Genomic DNA, 23,778 nt, shown 5'->3' on the forward strand with positions numbered 1-23,778 from the left:
TGCTTGGCAAAATGGAGAGGGGTGCTATATGTTATTATTATGTGTTATTATTAATCACATAACTGAACTCTGTGGCTCCAGGCCTTCCATGGTTCGTCTCCCAATCAATTCTTTTCAGAACTAAGAATCACGACAGGGGCCGGGCGCGGTGGCTGAGCCTGCAATCCCACCACTTTGGGAAGCCGAGGCAGGAAGATCACTTGAGCCCAGGAAATTGAGACCCCCTGGGCAACACAGTCCGACCTCGTCTGCAATCGATCAATCAATGAGTACATAAATGCATAAGCCAATGAATGAATACGTGAATGAATAGATTAATAAATGAATGAAGAAGAATCACGGTAGAACTCCTAACCCCTAGCACGCCTGCCTAGGGGAACAGGAAGAAGTCAGGAAAGAAACACTCTTCACTTCTGAGAGTTTTCTAAGGGCAGCAAACCGCGGCTGCTCAGTTAGAGAACCTATGGTCTTTCCTGGCTTTAGAGGTCAGGGAAGCAGCTGCTAGCAGCAGAGAGACTCAAATCAAAGGGGAGTCCCATAAACGCTTTGAAGGCTGCCATCAGAGGGAGCACGCACCAAGGGAAATTCCCCACCTCCCCGCGATACCGCAAATTCCCAGCCGCTGGCCGTTTGGGACTCTCCCACCGGAAGTGAAACCGAAGAAACGCCACGTCGAAGGCGTGGGTTGCCGTAAGCGCGCCGACGTCACGCGCCTAGCTTCCGGCGATGGGTGGTCCTGGGATCCGGAGGGGAGGCGGGGTGTAGGCGGGGCTTGGGGCTGAGAGTGGCTGTGGTGGGTAGGTGGGTTCAGACCGAGGGGACTACGGGTCGGCGTTGGGCTCAGTAGGCTCGAAACAAAGGGCTGTCCGGTGGGGACTCGCCGCGGCGCTTTCTGACGGGTCGGGTCGAGGCTTCTCGGCCTAGCAGTGCCCTCGCTGCGCGATCTCAGGCGGGTTCTCCTCGGCTCTGCGCAGCCCGCGCCGCGGTGGGGGACCCGGCGCAGCGGCACCTGCTGCCGAGGGACCCCGCGGCTCGCCCCGGTGCTCGTGATGGGGCTGATATTCGCCAAACTGTGGAGCCTCTTCTGTAACCAAGGTGAGAAGGATGGAGCTGCGCGGCGGCTCGAATCCGAGGCAGAGAGTCCGGCCGCCGATGGGGACACCGGAGGCAGGGGGCAGAGCGTTCGGAGACGCGGAGGAGGAAGGGACTTAGGCCAGGAGGCGGGCAGAAACTCAGTGTTTTAGACCTGGAGGATGTACCGGAGAGACCTGACGTGTGGGAGAAACAGGGAGGCAGAAGAGAAGGCATTTGGCGTCCCACAATCCGAACTGAGAGTGTTTGGATATTGGCGAAGTAAAGCGGGATACAGCTAACGATGCCAGGAGGCGTATGGAGGGCCTTTCTCGTCTTTATTGAACCGTGCTTGTGTCTATGTGTAGCCCCAGGATAAGTGTCCGCCCAGAAACCTAGAACTTTTTTTTTTTTTTTTAAATAATGTTGGTGCTTTGTTTTCCCGCCCTGCCGTTTGAGCCATAGGCCAGTGCACTTTCACTCTGATTTCGCCTCCTTTCCTCTAGGACTCGGGAATGAGTTGTCCTATTCAGATACACGAGTTTTCCAGCGTCTTCATTCTAAACTTTTTTTTTTAAAGGCATTCAGAAATTAAATGCTTTTCGGTTTTGTATAAGACGTTACGTGTCCGTAATTAGTCTATAACAGGTAATGAGACACCTGGAAGTGGCAGGTCCAAAGGGCCGAGAAGTTGCAAAACCTGTTCTGAATCAGAATGAGATGTGATGTCTTCTGAAGAGAGAAAACACCCAGACCAAAAAAGGGGCCGACGATAAGTTAAAGTTTTAGGCGTCCTTTGAACAGAATGGTTTCTTAGTAATTGAAACCAGTTTTGAAAATCAACTCGTTTCATTTTACATTTAAGAGCCGGGCATCATTATCATTAATAAGCCAGTTTTATTTCCTTTTACGTTGGTACTAATTTGTTACTGCTAATGTAGGTATCTAATCTTTTTCTGGGTTTAAGAAGTTGTGTAGGTAATGGAATGGCTTTAGTTGACTTGTTCTGTAGATTGATAAGAACACTAAAGTAGTCTTTTTCAAGGTTATAAATATAGATACAGGCACACACATGTGTACATATATGTATATGCCTGTATCCAGTAACCACAGATAATATTACTTATCAAATGATTTGAAAGTGAGCAGAGCTTCACACTTTGTGGGTATTATCCATACATTTAAAATATCATTTTTATTTATTTATTTTTTGAGGCAGTCTTTCTCTGTCGCCCAGGCTTCAGTGCAGTGGTGCAATCTCAGCTCACTGCAACCTCTGCATCCTGGGTTCAAGCGATTCTTGTTCCTCAGCCTCCAGAGTAACTGGTATTTATAGGCGCCCGCCACCACGCCCGGCATATTTTTGTATCTTTAGTAGAGACGGGGTTTCGCCATGTTGGCCAGGCTGGTCTCGACCTTCTGACCTCAGGTGATCTACCCACCTCAGCCTCCCAAAGTGCTGGAATTACAGGTGTTAGCCACCGCGCCCGGCCGTAAAACAGCATTTTAAGACATGCTTAAAGGTATAAAGATTAATACAAAAATCACCAGTTTTCTCTTTCCCCTGAGCTGGAGAATCGAAACGTTACGAAGTAGTTGGTTTTCCCTTCATATCCTTTCCCGTTTTCCTTTCTCCCTTTTCTGTTACATGGCTGCTCTCTTGTCTTTTTTCGTTGGAGGTGTCCTTACTCAGACTAGAGGTAATAAAAGATGTAAGGGGAAAATTTAGATGATGATGAAAGACATCCAGTGGCTACTTTTATAATCGCCTAATTGTTCAGGCCTCCTGAATCTCCATTTCTACTTAGAATTTTTCTTTTCCTCTAACTTTCCTGTTGGAAAATTTAGAACCAGTGGTTATTCTGTTATTTTATTCTTATTTATTCATACAGCCATAGGCCAGTCTTCAGAGTTTAGCATAGGAGATACAAAATTAAAGAATAAAGATACCTTACTTCCTGGCAAAGTACTCAAACATCAATAAACGAGACAAACATGAAAAAAAAATGCAGTATGGTAAATTATTTAACAGATAGTGTAAAAATATAACGTTGGCTGCAGCATAAGGTATACTTGGACTGTAATGTAATGATGAGTAGGAATTTGGGTAGCATGCTAGACAGACCAAATAGAAGGGACATGTTATTCTAGGCAGAAGAGCTAATATGCAAAAGGGAGAGGAATGAGCTAGTTTGGTACTTTTAGGGAAGCTGAAAATAGTTGAGCTTGGCTGTGTGTTAGTTTGCTTGCAAGGAGTGAAGAGGAGATGAGATTGGAAAGACAGCCAGGAGAACCTTATCACAGAGGGCCTCCAGTGTTGACTAGGACATTAAACTCTCTAGAGCAAGGAATGGGACTCATTGAAGAGTTTAATCCACAGATGTATCTTAGCCTATATTTTTGTTTTCTGCATCAACAAAATTAACTACCAATCTCAGCATTTTCTATTTTTGTCACTATATATATCTATTCCGTGGAATTAGATGTATTAGAATAACAGGCCCAAAGCGCCACCTCACACCAACTAAATCAGATTGGGGTGTAGAGGCCTGGGCATCAGTGCCAAGGTAAATCGAATGTGCAGCCAGTGTTAAGAACTACTGATCTTTATGTGCTCCTTTCCCTTGTCTTTCTTCCTGTATTTCCACATTCTCATCCTTTTTTTCCTGTAGCATTTTAGAGTCTCATGCATCTTATAAATTACATACCTTTCTGTGAATAAGTACACTAAAGCATGTGTTGTCTAAGTAAAGCAATGTAAAAGTACATTAATTCCTGCAATTTTGTATTGTTTGAACTGGAAGTCTGTTTACTTCGACAGTTATTATTCAAGGAAATAATTTCAAATTCTGATTATCTCTGCAAACATTTTATATATCAATGTAGTTCTGTGAAATACATATGTGTTATGTGTGTTTGATAGCTCACCTCTAAAGTTTTGCATTGTTTTTTAAATTTCTTTTGAACTTTCGTAGGCATAGTCTTTTTCTCTCAGTGTTATGACTGTACAAACCTGTCATCAGTTATTTCTTTTATTGTTGTTTGTTTGGTTTTTTTTTTTTTTTAATGAAATGGAGTCTCACTCTGTCGCCCAGGCTCGAGTACAGTGGTGCAGTCTGGGTCCACTGCAACCTCCATCTCCCGGGTTCAAGCAGTTCTCCTGCCTCAGCCTCCTGAGTAGTTGGGATTACAGGCGCACACCACCACTCCAGCTAATTTTTGTGTTTTTAGTAGAGACGGGGTTTCACCATGTTGGTCAGGCTGGTCTTGAACTCCTGACCTCAGGTAATCTGCCCACCTTGGCCTCCCAAAGTGCTAGGATTACAGACGTGAACCACTATGCCTGGCCCAGTTGTGTCTTTAAATTTTATTTATTATAATTTTTTGAGATGGAGCCTCGCTCAGTCACCCAGGCTGGAGTGTGGTGGTGTGATCTCAGCTCACTGCCACCTTTGCCTCCCAAGTTCAAGCAATTCTCCTGCCCCAGCCTCTGGAGTAGATGGAATTGCAAGCACCTGCCACCATGCCTGGCTAATTTTTGTATTTGTAGTAGAGACGGGTTTTGCCATGTTGGCCAGGCTGGCCTCGAACTCCTGACCTCAGGTGATCTACTCACCTCCCAAAGTGCTGGGATTACGGGCGTGAGCCACTGCACCTGGCCAGTTATTTCTAGTGTTACCCAGAATTAAGAACAAATCAAATACAGTTTTAATTGTAGTTCTTTTTCAGAACCATGTCACAGTAACATCTTAATTTCATAATTTAATCATTTCTTTCCAATCCATGAATTTCATGTTATCATTTTGAACATTGGTTGCCAATTGCGTATGATTATTGTCCTTTACTTGTGACTGCTCAGATCTCAGATCTTGTGGCTCACATTTCTCCTTTAGCTTATTCTGCTCTTTTTTTTTTTTTTTTGAGACGGAGTCTCGCTCTGTCGCCCAGGCTGGAGTGCAGTGGCGCGATCTCAGCTCACTGCAAGCTCCGCCTCCCGGGTTCACGCCATTCTCCTGCCTCAGCCTCCCAAGTAGCTGGGACTACAGGTGCCCGCCACCATGCCTGGCTAATTTTTTGTAGTTTTAGTAGAGACGGAGTTTCACCAAATTGGCCAGGTTTGGTCTCGAACTCCTGACCTTGTGGTCTGCCCACCTCAGCCTCCTGAGGTGCTGGGATTACAGGCGTGAGCCACCATGCCTGACCTGGCTAATTTTTTCTTAAGAGATGGGACCTTACTGTATTGCCCAGTTTGGTGTCAAACCTGATCACTTCTCCTTGGCTTCCCAAAGTGTTGGAATTACAGGTGTGAGCCACTGTGCCTGGCCTAAAACATTCTGATTTACTATAACTGATAGTAACAATAGTGTCTTTTTTTTTTTTTTTTGAGATGGAGTCTTGCTCTGTTGCCCAGGCTGGAGTGCAGTGACCAGATCTCAGCTCACTGCAAGCTCCCGTCTTCCAGGTTCACGCCATTCTCCTGCCTTAGCCTCCCAAGTAGCTGGGACTACAGGCACCCGCCACCACGCCTGGCTAATTTTTTTGTATTTTTTGTAGAGACGGGGTTTCACTGTGTTAGCCAGGATGGTCTCGATCTCCTGACCTCGTGATCCTCCCCCCTCGGCCTCCCAAAGTGCTGGGATTACAGGCGTGAGGCACCACGCCTGGCCTAACAGTAGTGTCTTAACCTAAAATTTCCTCATGTTAGGGACCTACCTATCAAAATGGTGCATTAGTGGTGAGTTTTACCATCACAGGCCTTCAGTATTATATTAAGCATCATAGTGCAAAATGTGAAGCAAGGAGCAGGATTGTTTGAAAATGACCTGGGTCTTCATTTCAGTTGCTTCAAGAAGGAGCCATCTGGTACTGTCCTTCCATTCCTTTCTCCCAACAGGATTATCTGCCTTCAAGTTTTGCTTATCTTTAAACTAGTGGCTTCCTTCTCACCACTGCAGGCATGTTGTTTTCTGTAGATGCTTGGTAGGTGGAGCTTCTAGCTGTCACCAAAATTTAGAATGCTTAGTGCCAGGCAGTCTGTTTGTTCCTTCACTGATACAGGTTCTTGTACTTTAAGGGATAACAAACAGGGTAATACTTAAAGATTGGCTTCATTAGAGGATATGTAGCCAGGCTTGGTGGTGTGCACCTGTGGTCCCAGCTATTCAGGAGGTTCAGGTAGGAGGATCACTTGAGCCTGGGAGGTCGAGGCTGCAGTGATCATGCCCCTGCAGTCCAGCCTGGGCAACAAAGCAAGATCCTGTCTCAAATAAATAAATAAGGAGAATTATAGTGAGTTATACTAAGCAGGCAAGTTTTGTTTTGTTTTACAAAGCAGCTTCTACCATAGTGAAAATAGCCCTTCCAGAGGACCATGTCTGTTTATCCTACACTGTAATAGGCTGTACCTAGAGTGTGTAGGTCATTGGAAGACCTGCACATCTCAAGAACTTAACTTTTCTTGGTCCCTCTTTTTTTGGCTGATGAAGTTTTACAACTTTAGAGTAGGAATATGAGCTGATAGTTGATTATATGACCCGAATGTTGACGTTCACCAGAGGTCATCAAGAAGAGCGGGGTTCTGATATGAGATGTGCTCAATCGTTGCCTACAAATCAACTGTGTTGTGATTCTGTGGCAACTTCCCTACTTACCCTGTTGATGTTAACTGGTAACTTTTTAAGCATTCTTCTGCCTTGGAGAAGGGGATCTTTAGTATACTTGGCATAAGTTAAAATCTAGGAAAGATGGTATCTGGGTTGTTTTCTGTATTCAAAGGACATTGCAGAATATGTACCACTTAACAGAATAATTAGATGAGCTTTAGCAACTACTTATTAAAAGAGGTGAATATTTAGTGCATGGCACCCAAAGGAGGAAAGAACTGAAGAGATTTTCGTTGTACAAAGAGCAGAAACAGAATCTGCTCAAAAGAACTGTAGAAGCCGGTTGAAAAATGTTAAACAGTGAGTAATTTTGTAAAAACTTGAGAGTATACGTTTGTCTTTGTGACAGATGAAACGTTTCAATTTTAAGCTTACATGGGATTTTTAAGTGAGAGGAAGAAACAGATCCTGGTATACATAGGTGGGGAAACTTACAGATATGAAAACATTTTGATAAAAAGCTAACTTGATTGGTTAAAGGTATGTAACCTTTAACCTTTAACCTTTTAGCTCTTTAACCAGAGCTAAAAAGATGTGTAAAACAGGCTTTTTAAAAAACTTACATTTAGGTTATAATTTTTGCCTAGATTAATATTTGGGTCTCCTCTCCTCTAGATGCAATGTAGGTGACCAACTTAGCTGATGTTTCCTGCCTACCCATCTCCCACATTCTTTTACAAGAGAACTAGACAGAGAATCAATGATAATTGATTTTGTTACTTAACCTAGGTAGCCTTAACATCATAACATTTCTTTCTGTATTTTAAGTCTAGTAATAGATATTCAGTGAATGATTCTCATTAATGAGCTAACTAATGATCATTGTTGAAAGCATGTAATTGCAGTAATGCAGTAGTGTTAAATGTTTATGATTTGCTTTCTTTTTGTAGAACACAAAGTAATTATAGTGGGACTGGATAATGCAGGGAAAACCACCATTCTTTACCAATTGTAAGTATGGGTGTTTATTAAACAGTTTTCACTAGCTATTGAAACTAATGTGTTTATAATTAATAAGAGATGCATTATGAATAATGACGGAAAAACTTAAATATGTTTTTTGGTGTTTTTCTTTTTAATTTTACCGAACACAATCTATAGAAAAGTGAGTGAAATAAACATTTGCTAAACCCTTCACAAACACTTACTGTTTTCTGGCCTTGAAAGAAAGAAATTAATATTAAATAAAGCGCATATTAAAAGTGCTGGGGTGAGGTGATAAAGTGGATTTCACTTAGTTCTTCCCACACTTGGGTTTATGTTAATAAATTGATAGCTCTAGGAAGCCATTGCTACCGTCCTGACTAATAGCTTTGGAATTTTTTAACATAGCCAGACTTGTCAAGTTAAAAGAAATGTGATCACTCCTGAAAATATTGCTGTAGTAGCTTGCAAGAGGGAGAGTCTTGAGACTTTCAGAGAAATCTATTAATACCTTAGGAAATTTTCACAGCTCATCATTCCACTTGTCATAGTACCTTCCATTATCCTTTCAGTACCAATGAAATGATAGTATTAAGCAGTAGAAATGGATCTACCAAGCACTTTAACAAAATAGTTCTACAGTTCTTTGCACCATTGTGTGGCTCTTACCTCTTCCCACTCATGTTGCATTAGAAGACAGCCATCAGCTCACCAGAAGTACTTCATTAGCCAGTGATTAACGCATTTTTCAACTACTTTGCTAAAAAGCTACTGACTTAAAGTTTGTTGTTTCAGAGTTGAATAATTACTTGTTTCTCTTGAAAACATTTTCATTCATTGGTGATTATGTGTTTAAATATGAATTAGCTTCTAAACATCACATATAAACATTTCAGAAACCTGTCATCTTTGTTGAAATAATTTTACACATGGCTTTAAAAATATACATAAAACCCAAGAGAATTGCAAGCCTCCTCCAACACAGTACTGACATGTTACCAGCAAGGGCATATTTGTTGAATTAATTGATTAATGTAGCTTGACCAATGATTATGATAATACAAGGGGTATGAGCATCAGTATTCTAAATACACACACACATACACACACACACACACACACACACACATATTTGAGACAGAGTTTTGCTCTGTTGCTGAGGCTGGAGTGCAATGGCGTGATCTCCACTCACTGCAACCTCCACCTCCCAGGTTCAGGCGGTTCTCCTGCCTCAGCTTCCAGAGTAGCTGGGATTACAAGCGCCCACCACTACGCCCTACAAATGTTTGTATTTTTAGTAGAGACGAGGCTTCACCATGTTGGTCAGGATGGTCTCAAGTTCTTGACCTCAGGTGATCCGCCCAAAGTGCTAGAATTACAGGTGTGAGCCACCACACCTGGCCTTCTAAATATATCTATATTTAATTTAAATTTTCACTTGCCCATGGTCATCTTTTTAGGACTACTTTAGATTAATATGCCTGAATTAATTTTTGTGACTAAGTCTCAATTTAGACAGTCTTCAAAATTATAGATAGCCTGCTATCCAATATTTGCTATTTTGCAATCACCTAGAAGCTTGCTTTTCAGGATGGGATGGGACATTGGGTCTTATCCAGCCGATAAAAGGGCATGGTGGTATTGGAATTTTTGGCCACAGAAATGCAAATTCACACCACACTGTTTCCTTTCTTTTCCATCAAGCTTGCAATTCCTTCCATTAAAAAAAAACCAAACGAGAAACAAGTCTTTCTTCTGGAGTTGTTGTCTAGATATTTATTTGCACAAATGTTCTCCAGGTTTGTAATTTTCATGCTAATGATCATCATCATTGGTGCAGAAGGTTGATTGATCTTAAAAATACGGAGATAAAAGTTGCTTCAGATTCTCAAGATTTACAAGAGCTTTTATGGTGTCTGTTTTTCAACAGCTTAATGAATGAAGTGGTTCATACTTCTCCAACCATAGGAAGCAATGTTGAAGAAATAGTTGTGAAGAACACTCATTTTCTTATGTGGGATATTGGTGGTCAGGAGTCTCTGCGATCATCCTGGAACACATATTACTCAAATACAGAGGTATGCTAAGATGAATTTTGAATTTTAATCCAAAGGTCCCGAGAGTAAACATAGAAAGTAATTAGGCTGCACCTGGGCGTATTGACAGTTGCCTTTTTTTTTTTTTTTTTTTTTGATACGGAGTCTTGCTGTGTCGCCAGGCTAGAGTGCAGTGGCGCGATCTTGGCTCACTGCAAGCTCCGCCTGCTGAGTTCAAGCCATTCTCCTGCCTCAGCCTCCCAAATAGCAGGAATTACAGGCGTGTGCCACCACGCCCAGCTAATTTTTGTATGTTTAGTAGAGGCAGGGTTTCACCATATTGGTCAGGCTGGTCTTGAATTCTGGACCTCGTGATCCACCCTCCTTGGCCTCCCAAAGTGCTGGGATTACAGGCTTGAGCCACCACGGCCGGCCTTTTAATAAGATCCTTACTTGTAGGGAATTTGGGTTTCCTTTTTTTAAAAAATAAATAAATAAAAATTTCATAAATGAGACTTAAGAATTTGGGTTTTCGAATAAAAGAAAAGGCAAATAGAAAGATTGTTTGGAGCTATTATTAGTTGAGTGCTTACTGTTTGGCCAGGTTCTCTCCATTCATCTTCACAAGATTTTCATGTCTCCAGGGTTGGAGAGATCTGACACATGGAGAAATTACATAGCTTTCCCCAAGATCTCACAACTTTCTAAGAGACCCTGACCGGTGGAGGAATAAAGTATTTTGTTAATTAAAAATTTTTTTATAACATGAACATTCAAAATGTTGGTAGATTTTTTTTTTAATTAGAAAAAAGTGGATTTGCAAATCATCTCTCAAAGTTCTCTGCCACTTACGAGTTCAGAGCTAACTTAGGGAACAAACCTGGATATATTCATATTCTATTTCTGCTTTTATTCTTAGAGGCAGATTTTTTTTTAAAGCCATTCAATGTAGTTTAGAGAGATTTATCCTTGAGAGTATGAGTTCACAATTGCATCCATTTAATTGTTCTTTGCAAAGAAGTACACCTAACCAATTATTTTTTCTAAAATGAAACCTTTTAAAAATTGGAGTTGGGCCAGGCACGGTGGCTCACGCCTATAATCTCAGCACTTTGGGAGGCCGAGGCGGGTAGATCATGAGGTCAGGAGATCGAGGCCATCCTGGCTAACACAGGTGAAACCCTGTCTCTACTAAAAATACAAAAAATTAGCCGTGCGTGGTGGGGCAGACTTGTAGTCCCCAGCTACTCAGGAGGCTGAGGCAGGAGAATCGCTTGAACCCAGGAGGCAGAGTTTGCAGTGAGCCGAGGTGGCACCACTGCCCTCCAGCCTGGGTGACAAAACGAGACTCTTAACTCAAAAAAAAAAAAAAAAAAAAAGAAAAAATTGGAGTTGGAAGAAGGGAAGAGGTAGAAAAGGATGTAATATGAAGAATTTTTGGTGAACAAAGTTGCCTTTTTAAATAAACATGTATTGTTCTAGGTTTATATTATAATAGCATGTGTGTATGTGTGGATATATTCCAATGCAATGTGTAAATAGTAATCAAAGATGGCGTATCATAGATACTCAGAACTTTGGTAGCACTTAATTATTTTATTGGGTATGCAGAAGCTGTAAGCAAATAGTATAGTTAAAGGGTAGCTTATACATGTATACAGTAAAATAATGTTCTGAAACTAGAATAAGTTAGAAAGTAAGGGAAGGGCCAGGCGCAGTGGCTCAATTCTGTAATCCCAGCACTTTGGTAGGCCGAGGTGGGCAGATTGCTTGAGGCCAGGAGTTCAAGACCAGCATGGCCAACATGGCAAAACCCCATCTCTACTAAAAATACAAAAATTAGCCAGGCATGGTGGCATGTGCCTGTAATCCCAGCTACTCCAGAGGCTGAGGCATGAGAATCGCTTGAACCTGGGAGGCGGACGTGGCAGTGAGCTGAGATAGCACCACTGCACTCCAGCCTGGGTGACAGAGTCTTGCTCTCTCTCAAAAAAAAAGAAAGTAAGGGACAAATGACATTGTAGCATATGATTAATTTAAACATCAGAGCTGTTAGTAGTTTAAAGCTCACAGTTAACTCCAGCTGTGAAAAGGGCAGTTATCATTGATGAATAGGTCAAAGTTGATTCTAGTAAATCCATATGTACTTAAAGTATGTCAGAAGGGTAGTTCTTGAAATGACTGAAACTCTGGAGGACTTAGCATGGGTCCAGAAAGAGATATCCATTACTGATGCATTTGCATGAAATGTTCTTTTAATAAGTGATCTCTACAAGAATATCAAAATTACTACAAAGAGCAGTGGCCCCTGTCACTTTGCATTTTGAAAATCCTTCACGTGGAAGAGTCCCCCAAAAGCTGCAGTATGTCCGTTATAATACAAGAAATTACAGGTATTAAGTAATTATTGACACCTTCCTCTCATTAACTCACAGTTGCATCCCCATATTCTGTCAATTCTTCCTTTGCCACGTGACATTCTTTCCATTTATTCCCTTCTAAGCCCAATTCAGTTTATATTCAGATTAGTTGTCTGTTTCCCTAATTTTATTTATTTTTGTTTTTTATTTATTTATTTTTTTGAGACAGAGTCTCACTCTGTCACCCAGGCTGGAGAGCAGTGCAGCCTCCGCCTCCCAGGTTCAAAGGATTCTCCTGCCTCAGCCTCCCAAGTATCTGGGACTACAGTACACACCACCACACCTGGCTGATTTTTGTGTTTTTAATAGAGACAGGGTTTCACCATGTTGGCCAGGTTGGTCTTGAACTGTCCTCAGTGATACGCCCACCTCGGCCTACCAAAGTGCCGGGATTACAGGTGTGAGCCACTGCACCTAGCCTGTTTCCCTAATTTTGAAGTCATCTCTGTAATCTAATTCCACCCTTCATGTCTCAGTTTATTTTGCATCTGTCTCCGGCTGTAATAACATCATTTCATCTCATTTCTTAACTTTTTATTCTGTGTAAAGTGTTCAGCTTAAGGGCGCTTTTTCGCTGTATCATCTCCTCCTCCTCCTCCCCCTCACCCACCCCCCCACATTTTTTTAAAATGAGTTCGGGCCTCTCTGTCACCCAGGCTGGAGTGTAGTTGCATGATTCTCAGTGCAGCCTCAACTTCCTAGGCTCAAAGCAGTCCTCCCACCTTAGCCTCCCAAGTAGGTGGGACTGTGTGCATGGCTAATTTTTATTTTTTGTAGAGAGACAGGTTCTCACTGTGTTGCCCAAGCTGGTCTCAAACTCCTGGGCTCAAGCAGTCATCCCACCTCACCTCCCAGAGTGCTGGAATTACATGTGTGTGAGCCACCATGCCTGGCCTATGTCTTCTTATTTTTTAATATGCAAACTACCTTTTTTCATGTATAGCTTTACCAACAGATTTCTCCTCTTTTTTTTTTGGCTTCTTGCCTTTATTTAATTTCACCTGAATCTCCAGTATATAATGTCTAAGTATATATATTTCAATCTTGAGCATTTATGGTTGATACTGTTTTATAAAATTGTCTTATTTTTAAAATATATTTATCTTTTTCTTTCAAACTAGCTTTTCTTTCTAAGAGTTAGGAGATAGTGGTATACATAAGTAAGCAATTATTGACTGTTTAGATGAATGATAATGGAGTACTTTGAAGTTTTAGTGAAAAATATTATTGAAATTAATGTAAGTTTCTTTTCAAAAATTACTTTTTACTACCAGCATTTGAAAACAAATCATAGTATTCTGTATTCGGGCATCACAAAAAAAATCAAGTTGGGCACAGTTTTTATTTGTTGAAGTTATGAGTTATTTTCTTATTGTTAACATTTGGATTTTACTGCTTGATGTGGTTCAGTATTACAAAAGCTGTTTATGGTGAAAAAGCAGTAGATGTTTTATAGTAATGATGATGCCATGTAGAGAAAGTACTTAGATTACTTGAGTAGTTTTACAGAAAACTTTTCAGCATCCCATTCAATTTTGTGTCTTTTCTTTTAATTTTCTTCTAGTTCATCATTCTTGTTGTTGATAGCATTGACAGGGAACGACTAGCTATTACAAAAGAAGAATTATACAGAATGTTGGCTCATGAGGTAAATTTTTAAAGTAAATCTTTAAAAATCAGTGTAGTAAAGTATCTGTACGTTGCCTTTGCTTTTTTGCAAAGATTAATGTGATATGATGTTGGCTATTTTATTATTAACACAACTTTACATACTAAACTGATAAAAGTCTTGAGGTAAAAATGTTCATTGCTTTTTCAAACTTAAAAAACCCTAACACATTAATTTGTAGATTACTACTGTTATTGTAAAAATTTTTCAAAGCTAAAGTTACTTAAGCATGCCTTTAAAAGTCTGATAAATTGAGATAAGCAAAAGGAAAACTTAAGGGTCTTTTCCCCAAAAGTTTATAATAACTGAAAGTTTTTGTTTTTTGTTTTTTGTTTTTGTTTTTGAGACGGAGTCTTGCTCTGTTGCCCAGGCTGGAGTACAGTGGCGCAATCTTGGCTCACTGCAACCTCCGCCTCCTGGGTTCAAGCAGTTCTCTGCCTCAGCCTCCCGAGTAGCTGGGATTACAGGCACCCACCACCACGCCCGGTAAATTTTTGTATTTTTAGTAGAGACAGGGTTTCACCATCTTGGCCAGGCTGGCCTTGAATTCCTGACCTCGTGATCCACCTGCCTCAGCCTCCCAAAGTGCTGGGATTACAGGTGTGAGCCACTGTGCCTGGCCTGTATTCCATGTTTTTAAAACTTATACTATATAATATATATCTTTTTGAATCTTGCTCTTTTTATACAACATTGTGACTTATCCATGATAATACATTCTGATTATCCATCTTAATATGTACTGCTTTAGTTCATTCCTTTTAACAGCTATATAGTTTTCCACAGTATGAATATATCACAATCTATTCTTCTAATGTTTTCATAGTATAAACAATGCTGAAATGAATATTAACCAATGAGCTTATGTTATACAAAGACTAGTAAGTAATAAGTATTGCCCAGCTCCTACCACCAGTACTCTACTTTTAAGTTTTGGAGAAACTCTAGTATTTGGCAACATACTACCATATTTGCCTATTAGAATATTACTTATGTAGTTTTGAGTCAGTATTTAAAATTCAGGTGTATTTTTTTTTTTCAGTTTGACCAATTCGACTCAAAAATAAAAAATAATTATTTAATATTAATCTGTTAGAATGAATAATGAAATTACAGGTATTTGAGATTATTTTTATATTAAATACTAGTGCCCAATTATGTTAAAGTAGAAGCACTTCATTATAACTGTTCAGCTGGGTAAATTTAAATTGTGGTATTTCACATATTAGAAATATTTTGTCTTGATTGCAGGATTTACGGAAGGCTGCAGTCCTTATCTTTGCAAATAAACAGGATATGAAAGGGTGTATGACAGCAGCTGAAATCTCGAAATACCTCACCCTTAGTTCAATTAAGGATCATCCATGGCACATTCAATCCTGCTGTGCTCTCACAGGAGAAGGGTAAGTTCATCGGTCTGAGGCGAGGTACGACTTCTTTCAAATTTCTTCCAACTTTTTAGGCCAACTTGTTTTCTTCGTGGGCCCTGTTCCTTTTCTGTTTGTTTGTTCTTAATTAAAGGTGACTTTTCTAATGTGTCTCAGGCTTACAACCTAGAAATAATTCTAGTAAAATCACTGGCAACTTAAAAACTTTTAATGTAAATATAATGTTTTACCAAAAAGCAATAAATTATTGAATTAAGTTTTCATAATCCAAGTTTTTTTCTTTGTTGCCTTTATCATATACTGAGAAAAAAACTGTAATGTCACCTTTCTTTTAAAGAGGAAGCTTGAAAGAAATTTCACATTTTCTGCAAGGACTTCAACCTAAGCTCTCAGCTTTTTGCAAGAGTACATCTTCTTTATTATTTGGAGGTCTTTTGGGAGGCATATTTCCAGACAATAAACAGTTGAGACAAATGCTATATAGTCTATTCTTCCATCTCTAACAATTTGAATGTGGGTATTAGGCCAAGAAGAACCCAATGTTATTTACGTATTACCCTGTTTATATCAGAGAACTTATCCTCAAATCAACCTCACCTTCTTAGTTTTTGTCTTAGTATTTATCAGAAATAGCTTGCAGTAATAGCTGTGTGTAGGCCTTTTTGACTCATACTTTTAAGACTGGGTCTAAGTATTCCATTCTTAGTATCCTCCTCGGAATTGAGGACAAGTATCCTCCTCAGAATTGAGGAGGATAAGGTGAAGTTCCTGTTAACTTTCTCCAGTCGTTAAGTTTCAGTTAATTTTAAAAGGCGGGGAGTATTTGCAGTCTTCATGGCAAAACTGGCAAAGTTGTATCTTCAAGATGAGACTGAAGCAATTTCCCACAAACTGATTAAGAATATTTAAGAGAACATTCCATTTAAAAATTTCACTTATTATAGTGTGACTTGAATGTTGACACTGATATATATAAATAATGATTGTGCTACCAGCCTTTGGTTAAGACTTAAAAATAATAAGTATGCTTTCAGTTTTTGAGTATAAAGTTTTTAATTAAAAATACTTCTATCTTTTGTTCAGGTTATGCCAAGGTCTAGAGTGGATGACCTCCCGGATTGGCGTGAGATAACTCTTTTGCTTGAAAGAGACTGCTCTATTTATTCTGTGACATGAACATTTTTTCCTAGTACTTTTGGCTGCTAAAGCAGCAGCATGTTTAATTTATAACAACACAAACCTCTGAGAGCAACACTTGAATCAAGTGCAGCTGAACTGGAACATAAAAGATTTTTTCTTAACTTTTTTTTTTAACACACTAATCTTCAGTTGGATGAACATAATGTATAACTGTGTTTTCAGCAACAATTCGTCTGTTTATTCTAATTATTCAGTGACTACCTTGTAAGAAATGTTTGTCATATGCGTGATGTCTTCTGAAATATTCTTATAACCTTAATGACCAATGGCTTTCAATTCTTGACCACCACTCCCTCGCAACCAGAGAATTGCTGGTTTGATAGAGTAGTTGTGGAAGCCATCAGGTACTGTCTGCAAACTTCTCCAGCACTAAATATTTGTTCCCTCTAGAAACCATTCATCTTTCGGACAGAACTTACTGTAAAGAAGGAAACGTGCCTAGAGGATATATGTAAGGAAGATTCCACATCATGAGTACTTGCCTGTTAACTTCCCCACATTCCTGTGAGTCATGGAATAATGTTTAAGTTGTTATTTGCATGGAAATTAAGTAGGCTGTTTATTTATCTAAAGGAATCGAGTTCACTCTTCTGCCCGCAACATTTGGCCAAAAACTAACTAAGGTAAAATATTTATTTGAAAGCCCAACTTTGATGTTAAATATTCTTGAATAAATCTGATATTTTAAGAATATCACATTATTCAATGCATATAAAACTATCAGAAGTTAGTAAATCATACTAGCACTAAAAATAAGACAATTGGAATATATTTTAGCATCAGTTTACAAACAACTTTATTATTAACAGAAATTTGAGCTCTTTTCTTTGCAAGATATATCACAGCTGCTTTGGGCAGTAGCTGAAGCCGAAGTATGAACAGTCCATTTTGTTTCTTAAAATTTGAAGTTGTGTCTGTCGTAGCATTTTAACTACCAGCAGTATATTACTTAAAAAACTACATGGCTTTCCTTGAATTTATTTGAAGGTATTATGTAATAGACTTGAAACAATTGCCATCTTTATGCCTTGGGTTCTAAAATCTTATAGGAAACTGCTGAATTGAATCCTGGCTTTTAGAATATTAATATGAGACTCAAAGTTAATATTCTTAACAACTTAAAAAGAAAAAGTCATAATCTATCAAAAGTTTATTTATTGGATGGCATTAAAACATTTTTGAGGCAGTTGTCTAATATGAACAATAATCTAAACAGTATATTCCTTAAATTAAGAGGAAAGACAAGTGTTGTATTTCTATCCTGTTTATTCAAATGTGTGATTTTGCTGAAATGAAAGGGATAAAATGAATACTTAAAGAATAGTATTTCATTTTTGCAGTATTTTTTAATTTTGATAAAAAAGATACAGTGTTTATAATATCAAAATATGTGTTCAAAATTGGTATTTTAATTTTAATATTTTTGTAAGTTGATTTAAATTTTGCTCTTTTTTCAGGTGTGCTTGGTTTATTATATTTAGTCAAGTTAATTTAGTCGAATGTGGTAACATTTTTCTGATTTATCTTTAGTTGTAGCACACCCTTGAACTGAACAGTGGCCAGAGGAAAGCTTTCTGGGCTTTGGAAAGTAGTTGTTTAACTTTGTTTTAAACCGTTTTCTTAGTGATTCTGTATCAAGTAGAGGATAAGTGTAGTTTAACTTAGTTTTTAATATAACCCATAATCAAGAACATGAGCGAAAAGCAGACATAAATCAATATGGATGGTTTGTAGCGTGTATGGGGTGTGAGGGAATTAAGAAAATGCCGTTTACCTAAGCACAGTTTGCCTGAATTTCTGCTTGGTTGTGTTGTTTACCGTAAGTACTGAGGATAATTTCCCTAAGTCTGTCCTGAGAAAAAGCATACTTAGTACTCCTGTATTTGTTCTTATGAAATGACTATCTGCCTTCTTGTATCTGGTAAGATTGGCTGGCTCAATTTTCTTCTGTCAAATTATATGGTTATTTTTTATATTACCACATCAGCATTATATTAAAAGTGTTTTTAATAATTGATTGTATTTTGCCAACTACTAGTATAGACTCAAATTTGCTATTTAATTTTTAAAATACAACTTATTTTCTAAATCCTTTAAAAAATATTTGGTTAGTTTTGGATTAGAAATGATTTATGTTAGCCATGTGTTGAAGATGAAATTGGCATCGGTGTAGACTGCGCTGATTGGGAAAAGTTCTTGATTAGGAAATTCATGTAAGACTTTTTAAGAGTATTTTTTAGGTTTTCACTCAATCTTTCCTGTTACAGTAACGTGAAAACTGATTATTCTTTACTCCAAGAGAATGTTTTAACCCAAGCAAGTATCTAATACTAGAGCATTGGTTCTGACATTCATTGTAAATCAATGAACTATAAGATACTGTCTGAAAAATGTACATTTGTAATTAGTGCCTTTATTCATATTTTGAAATAAGTTCTTAGTTTTATATTATACCTGTTCTTTAGAAGTCATGTTAGCAGCTAATTATTTCAGTGATGAAATAATTTGTGTTTTATATCCCCCTTCACTTCCATGTATTGGTTAGCACAGTTTATAGTAAGTGAAAAGCAAGGGACCCATCTACATTACCTTCAGGAGACTGTTCTATCTTTTAATTTGGAAATAAGGAGATTAAATTTTAACAGAAATCTTTTAAGTATGTTATAACCAAAGTGTTCAATTATCCTTGCAAGTTCAAATACAGCATTTTTCTTAATTTTGAGCATGTCATGTCCTTCATCTTTAAATCCATCATTCTTCTTGAAGCGCATTTGAGAACTCTTAGAATTAATAGAACCTTTTATAAGGGAATATACTGAATATTTTTTATTGTTAATGTAACTTAATTCCTTAAAAGCTGGAATATTTATATATATAATCTATTAAAAGCTGAAGATTAAATATGTAATTTTTGCTTTTAGTTTCTTGTGTTAGTATGCTTAAAGGTATCAATACTTTTATTCTATATTCATTAGAAGAAAGGTAATAAATTTAAGTTTCATTGCTGAAAAATTTTAAATGGGTGCCACCCCATAGCCATAGTCATTTTGATTAAGCATAATTTAACTTTCATTATAGCATAAAGAGAAAATAATTATTTTGCTATGGAAACAGTGATAGGCAGTGCTGTAAACAATATTCTCTGAAAAGTTGTGGGGGTCACAAAGAAAATTTTAAAGAATATAGAAGCTTTTTAAAAACTTTTTAGTGTAGTTTCTTAGAACAAATTATAAACATAGTTGTTCTGAATAATCAATTTTTATTTAGTCCTTAACTATGTAAAACCGTATCAGTAGAAAAATGTACTGGTGTCGTGTCTAAAGATGGATAAATTTCATTGGAATTTATCTTTGGAGACCAACTTTATGAGGCAGACTTTTTGTCTATGGCTTTGGAACCAAAAAAACTTCACTCTAATTCAGTTCTAAAGGTTATTTTACATTTTGCCGGGGTAAAGTGACTTCAAGATACAGCATGGTGTCTTGTATCTAGTAGAATATTGTGCTAGCCATCTAAAAAAGTGGATTTGAGCCTTAATTTGGCCGTTTCTCAATTGTCTAGTTGACCTTAGACAATTAGTGTCCATGGCTTTCCTTTTGTTTTTCCCATACTGAGGAACTTAAACTACAGCTCTAAAATGTCTTTTGGTTTTAAAATTCTGAATGCTTATATACTACTATTAAAAATTAGAAATCCCCCAAATAGTAGGGAAATATAAGTAATATGAAATTAAATGTATTTTTGTCCATTATTTGATTCCCACCTATTATTTTATTTAGAATACGAATACAACCAAGTAGGGAAAAAAGTATCAGTAACTGCTATTCAACTTAAATTCAGCGAATAGCTAATGACAATGCAAAAGAGAAAACAAGCCATATTGCTAAGAAAAGGGTAGTAAGCTGCTTAGAAAGAACCAGCCTGTGTTGGAAATAATTCTCTTTTAGATAATTCACCTTATTTTCTTGGCTTGTACTAATTGAATGGAAGTGGTTAATTTGTTCAGAGTTTATTGCCTTTTGATGCCACCCCAAACTATAGTCCTGTGTGACTTTCCATATTGAAAGAGTAGAGTCAGTAGCCAGGTTGTCAGTCTTTTACAAATGTCTACATAAATGTCTACATAAATCTGAAAGTGGTTTATATTCAAGGTTAGTTTTTCAGTAGCATCTCCTCCTTATTCATTCACTTTTACTGTGAAGACTGAAATCCAAAAGCCAAGTTCCCCAAAAAAGTATTTTTTAAAAATTTTAGGGGACCAGAATAAATAGAGGAAGACCAATATAAAAAAAAAATGTTCAATTATTTTTTAAATTTAAATTTAAATTTTAAATTTAAAGCAGAAAAAAAATTATGCCCCTCAGACCTAAAGGCAGCTTTAAATGTATACAGTTCGGTGAAACATTTGGGAAATATTAATTTGGAGGTTTAGAAGCATACTGAAAAACAAATTCAAAGCACTTGAAAGTAAAGACAATACCATGAGGTCGAAAAACCTTCAAAAGGATATTAGGTAAGAGAAAATGTGAATGAAAGCAGTGAATTTCTGCCTCTCCTCGTATTTAGGGTACTTAAAATTACTAAAAAATACGGTCTTTTTACCATACAGCTAGATGGCCTGTATTATTCTTAATGTGGCCAAAGGAGTGAAGACTGATTAGGGTTTTAGAATTTGGAACTGTAGTCACATAAAGGCATCTTTTGCATTTCTTAAACCAGTAATCTACAGTTTCTCCTGGAAATGGAGAAATATGAAATGTGCTGTGCATAGCTTTTGGAATAGAAAACAAAGTTTTAAAAGAATGTTTTCTTGCACAACTTGTAAAATTTTAATTAAGAAATTACCTCATTTTTCAATCCATAAGGTGCTTTGCTCAAGTTTGTGGGATGTTTGTACCATCCCATAAAAACCCCCTTCACCCAAACTGTATTTGAAATATGCAGAATTCATAACTAAGGGATAGCATTCCTTGGAGATTTTGTTTTGTTTTACCCTTGTTTACCAGCTGGGCCAACATGGTAGATATATCAGATTCACATATGGTTTCATTAAAGCACATAGGAAAGTGCTCAGTCAATATTTAATTAGTTTAATTAGATAAGGGAAAGGAGAAATCCTAAATTTGATGGATTCTATTATACTGTGAATATATTTCCATCAGTGTTGGTAAGATATCAAATGACTATCAGTTGATCCCAGTCATCAGTGACTTATTTGCATATTTAAGCCCTATTCACAAGAGACCATAATCATTTTAATCTTATATTTTCCCTCAGGAAATTTAGGGACTCTGAAGCCCCTATTTTATTCTCTTGGAGTAAACTGTTGAGTGTAGTTACAAAAACTTTTATTTATGACTTAAAAAAAGTTTAGCTGCTATTTCATTGAAAGTGTAAAATAAAATGGTCATGATTTTTTCAATACAAATTTTACCATGTTCATCTATTCCACAGAGCATGTTAAAAACAACAACAACAACAACAAAAACCTAACAGCAATTGCAACCTTGGTGTTGCGTTTATTCTAATCAGAGTGAATGATTATAATCACACTTTGCTATTTTAACATAAATTGGTGCTTTAGAGCATTAAAGAGGAAGCAGCAGGCCCTGTACTCAATATTTATTATTTCTTGCCTCAGAATGCAAAACAACTTTAAAGTGTCTATATTCATCTATATGTGCATTTCTTAAGATTTAAATACAAACTGTTGTTACTCCTTAAGCTTCAGGCTTTCTGCGAAAGCTCTAAGAATATCTTAATTACTATGCTTGGTCAACTAGAGGATGGTATTAATAAGGTCAGAATTAGGAATTGGATCGCTCTGTGGGTCCTCTGGTGTTGTGCAGAGGAAAGAAAAATGTCTTTCACACCACAAACTGTGTGTCTGAACCGCAGCCAAACAAATGTGTTCCACTGGTCCAATATATAAGCATTAACAACAACAAAAAATTTAAAACAAGTAAATTAATGCATTCACATGATCACTTCTTGAAAATGGTTCAAAGCCTGTTTTCCTGATGGTGGGGTTGTTTAAATGACATGTTTTAAAGTTTTTAATACTTTATTACTGTTATGAAGTGCTTCTTTTATATGTTAAGTTTAGGTTGCCAGTACTCATAATTTTTATTTCTGCAATTATGTTATAATGAGTTGTTTGCATGCCTACTTAACCCAAGTAAAAGGATGCTGTTTGCTCTGGAATGTTCATCTTTTAGACAGGTTTTTGCTCATTTCCAATCATGGTGCAATATAGTGTAACATTCATTTGTTTTCATTCAACAGTTTTATTTTTGTCATAATAAATAATTACTTTTCCAATACGAAGCGAATCCAGTGTTTTCTTTTAAAGATAAAATCTGCTTTAAGTTATTTGCTTGCAAATAATAGAAACCCACCTATGCCAACAAAGAGAGGATAATTGGGGTGAGGTGGTGAAGGCTCACGGAACCCACGGAACAACTGGATTTGTAGAACAGACTGAGACTAGAGACTGGACCATTTAGGAGCAAGCAGGAAGTTACCTTTTTTCCTACTCATCTCTTTCTGTCTTTCACCTGACTGGATTTCTCTGTTTCCTGATCCACATAACAGATAATGTCCCAAGTCCAGTAGCCTCCTAAGTTTGTACGAGGGAGAAGTCAGATTATTGTTAGACTTTCCGTTACAATTCCATATTCCCCAGGGAAATTGCTCATTAGCCTGCACTGGGTCATTTCCTCTCTGATCTAAACAACTGGCCAAGTGGAAGGTGCATTTACCAGAGAAGGGGAATCCCTGACCTGGGAAGGTGATCCCGATTGGTGTGTACTCCATTGTGGGGTAGAATTGGGATCATCTACCAAAGTTGTGTCCTTGTAAAAAATAAAATAAAATTGAGATCTAATAATGAGTGGGATAACATTTTCACTATGTTCATTCTTCAGATTCCTCTAAAGTGGTTTTAACTCCACCATTTTTGCTCACAGACCTCTTTGGGAATGTGATAAAAGTTGCCTACATAGGAAAATTACTCATATTTACAGAGTTAGGAATTTTGAGTAGAAGGTTAGGAATCTCAGGTACCTAAGCTTAAGAGTTCTGCTACACATGGAACACTCAGATTTCTTCTGAAAGACACCAGAAACTAGTAAGATTTCATTCTGCCTGTTATTTTTTAATCAGTAAACTTAAGATTGGTATCTTTTTTAAAGCATGTTTTATGTAGGTATTTTTGTAGGTATAATGAATGCATTAAACTGTTCATGGTTAAAGTGTACAATTCGGAAAGCTTTGATGTGTATACATTTGCAAAATCATCACCACAATCTGGGTAATGAAAATATCTGTCACTCCAAAAGTTTCCTAATGTCACTTTGTAATCCTCCCTTCTGCTTCACTCCCCATGCGCAGATAATCACTGGTTTT

General features: G+C 37.7%; 2 protein-coding genes across 6 annotated transcripts in view; one reads left to right on the forward strand and one right to left on the reverse strand.

The window, feature by feature from the left end:
- The window catches only part of NSUN6 (NOP2/Sun RNA methyltransferase 6), an 87,891-nt gene extending 87,239 nt beyond the window's left edge, over positions 1 to 652 (reverse strand). For 2 of the 4 annotated variants that reach the window (XM_063669616.1, XM_063669614.1), the window contains exon 1: positions 594 to 652. The gene's annotated coding sequence lies outside the window, so the exon portion shown is untranslated. The remainder of the gene's footprint in view (positions 1 to 593) is intronic. The other 2 variants (XM_063669617.1, XM_063669615.1) reach the window with 2 other exon arrangements.
- ARL5B (ADP ribosylation factor like GTPase 5B) lies at positions 408 to 22,694 on the forward strand. Of its 2 annotated transcripts, none has more exons than XM_054503030.2 (6): positions 408 to 1,095; positions 7,625 to 7,685; positions 9,589 to 9,736; positions 13,679 to 13,762; positions 15,035 to 15,186; positions 16,255 to 22,694. In XM_054503030.2, exons 1-6 carry the CDS (start codon positions 1,050 to 1,052, stop codon positions 16,301 to 16,303), a joined length of 540 nt encoding a protein of 179 aa, XP_054359005.1. In that variant the 5' UTR covers positions 408 to 1,049; the 3' UTR covers positions 16,304 to 22,694. The 2 variants fall into 2 exon arrangements, with proteins under 2 accessions (XP_054359005.1, XP_054359006.1); XM_054503031.2 differs by having other exon boundaries at positions 15,035 to 15,210; positions 16,255 to 16,388.
- Positions 22,695 to 23,778: the final 1,084 nt, after the last annotated feature.

The sequence above is a fragment of the Pongo pygmaeus genome, chromosome 8, assembly GCF_028885625.2.
Source record: "Pongo pygmaeus isolate AG05252 chromosome 8, NHGRI_mPonPyg2-v2.0_pri, whole genome shotgun sequence".
Lineage (NCBI taxonomy): Eukaryota > Metazoa > Chordata > Mammalia > Primates > Hominidae > Pongo > Pongo pygmaeus.

Coding starts and splice junctions, on each gene's coding strand:
- ARL5B (XM_054503030.2), top strand. CDS start 1,050: ATGGGGCTGATATTCGCCAAACTGTGGAGCCTCTTCTGTAACCAAG. Junction 7,686..9,588: donor ACCACCATTCTTTACCAATT/GTAAGTATGGGT, acceptor GTTTTTCAACAG/CTTAATGAATGAAGTGGTTC. Junction 13,763..15,034: donor ACAGAATGTTGGCTCATGAG/GTAAATTTTTAA, acceptor TCTTGATTGCAG/GATTTACGGAAGGCTGCAGT.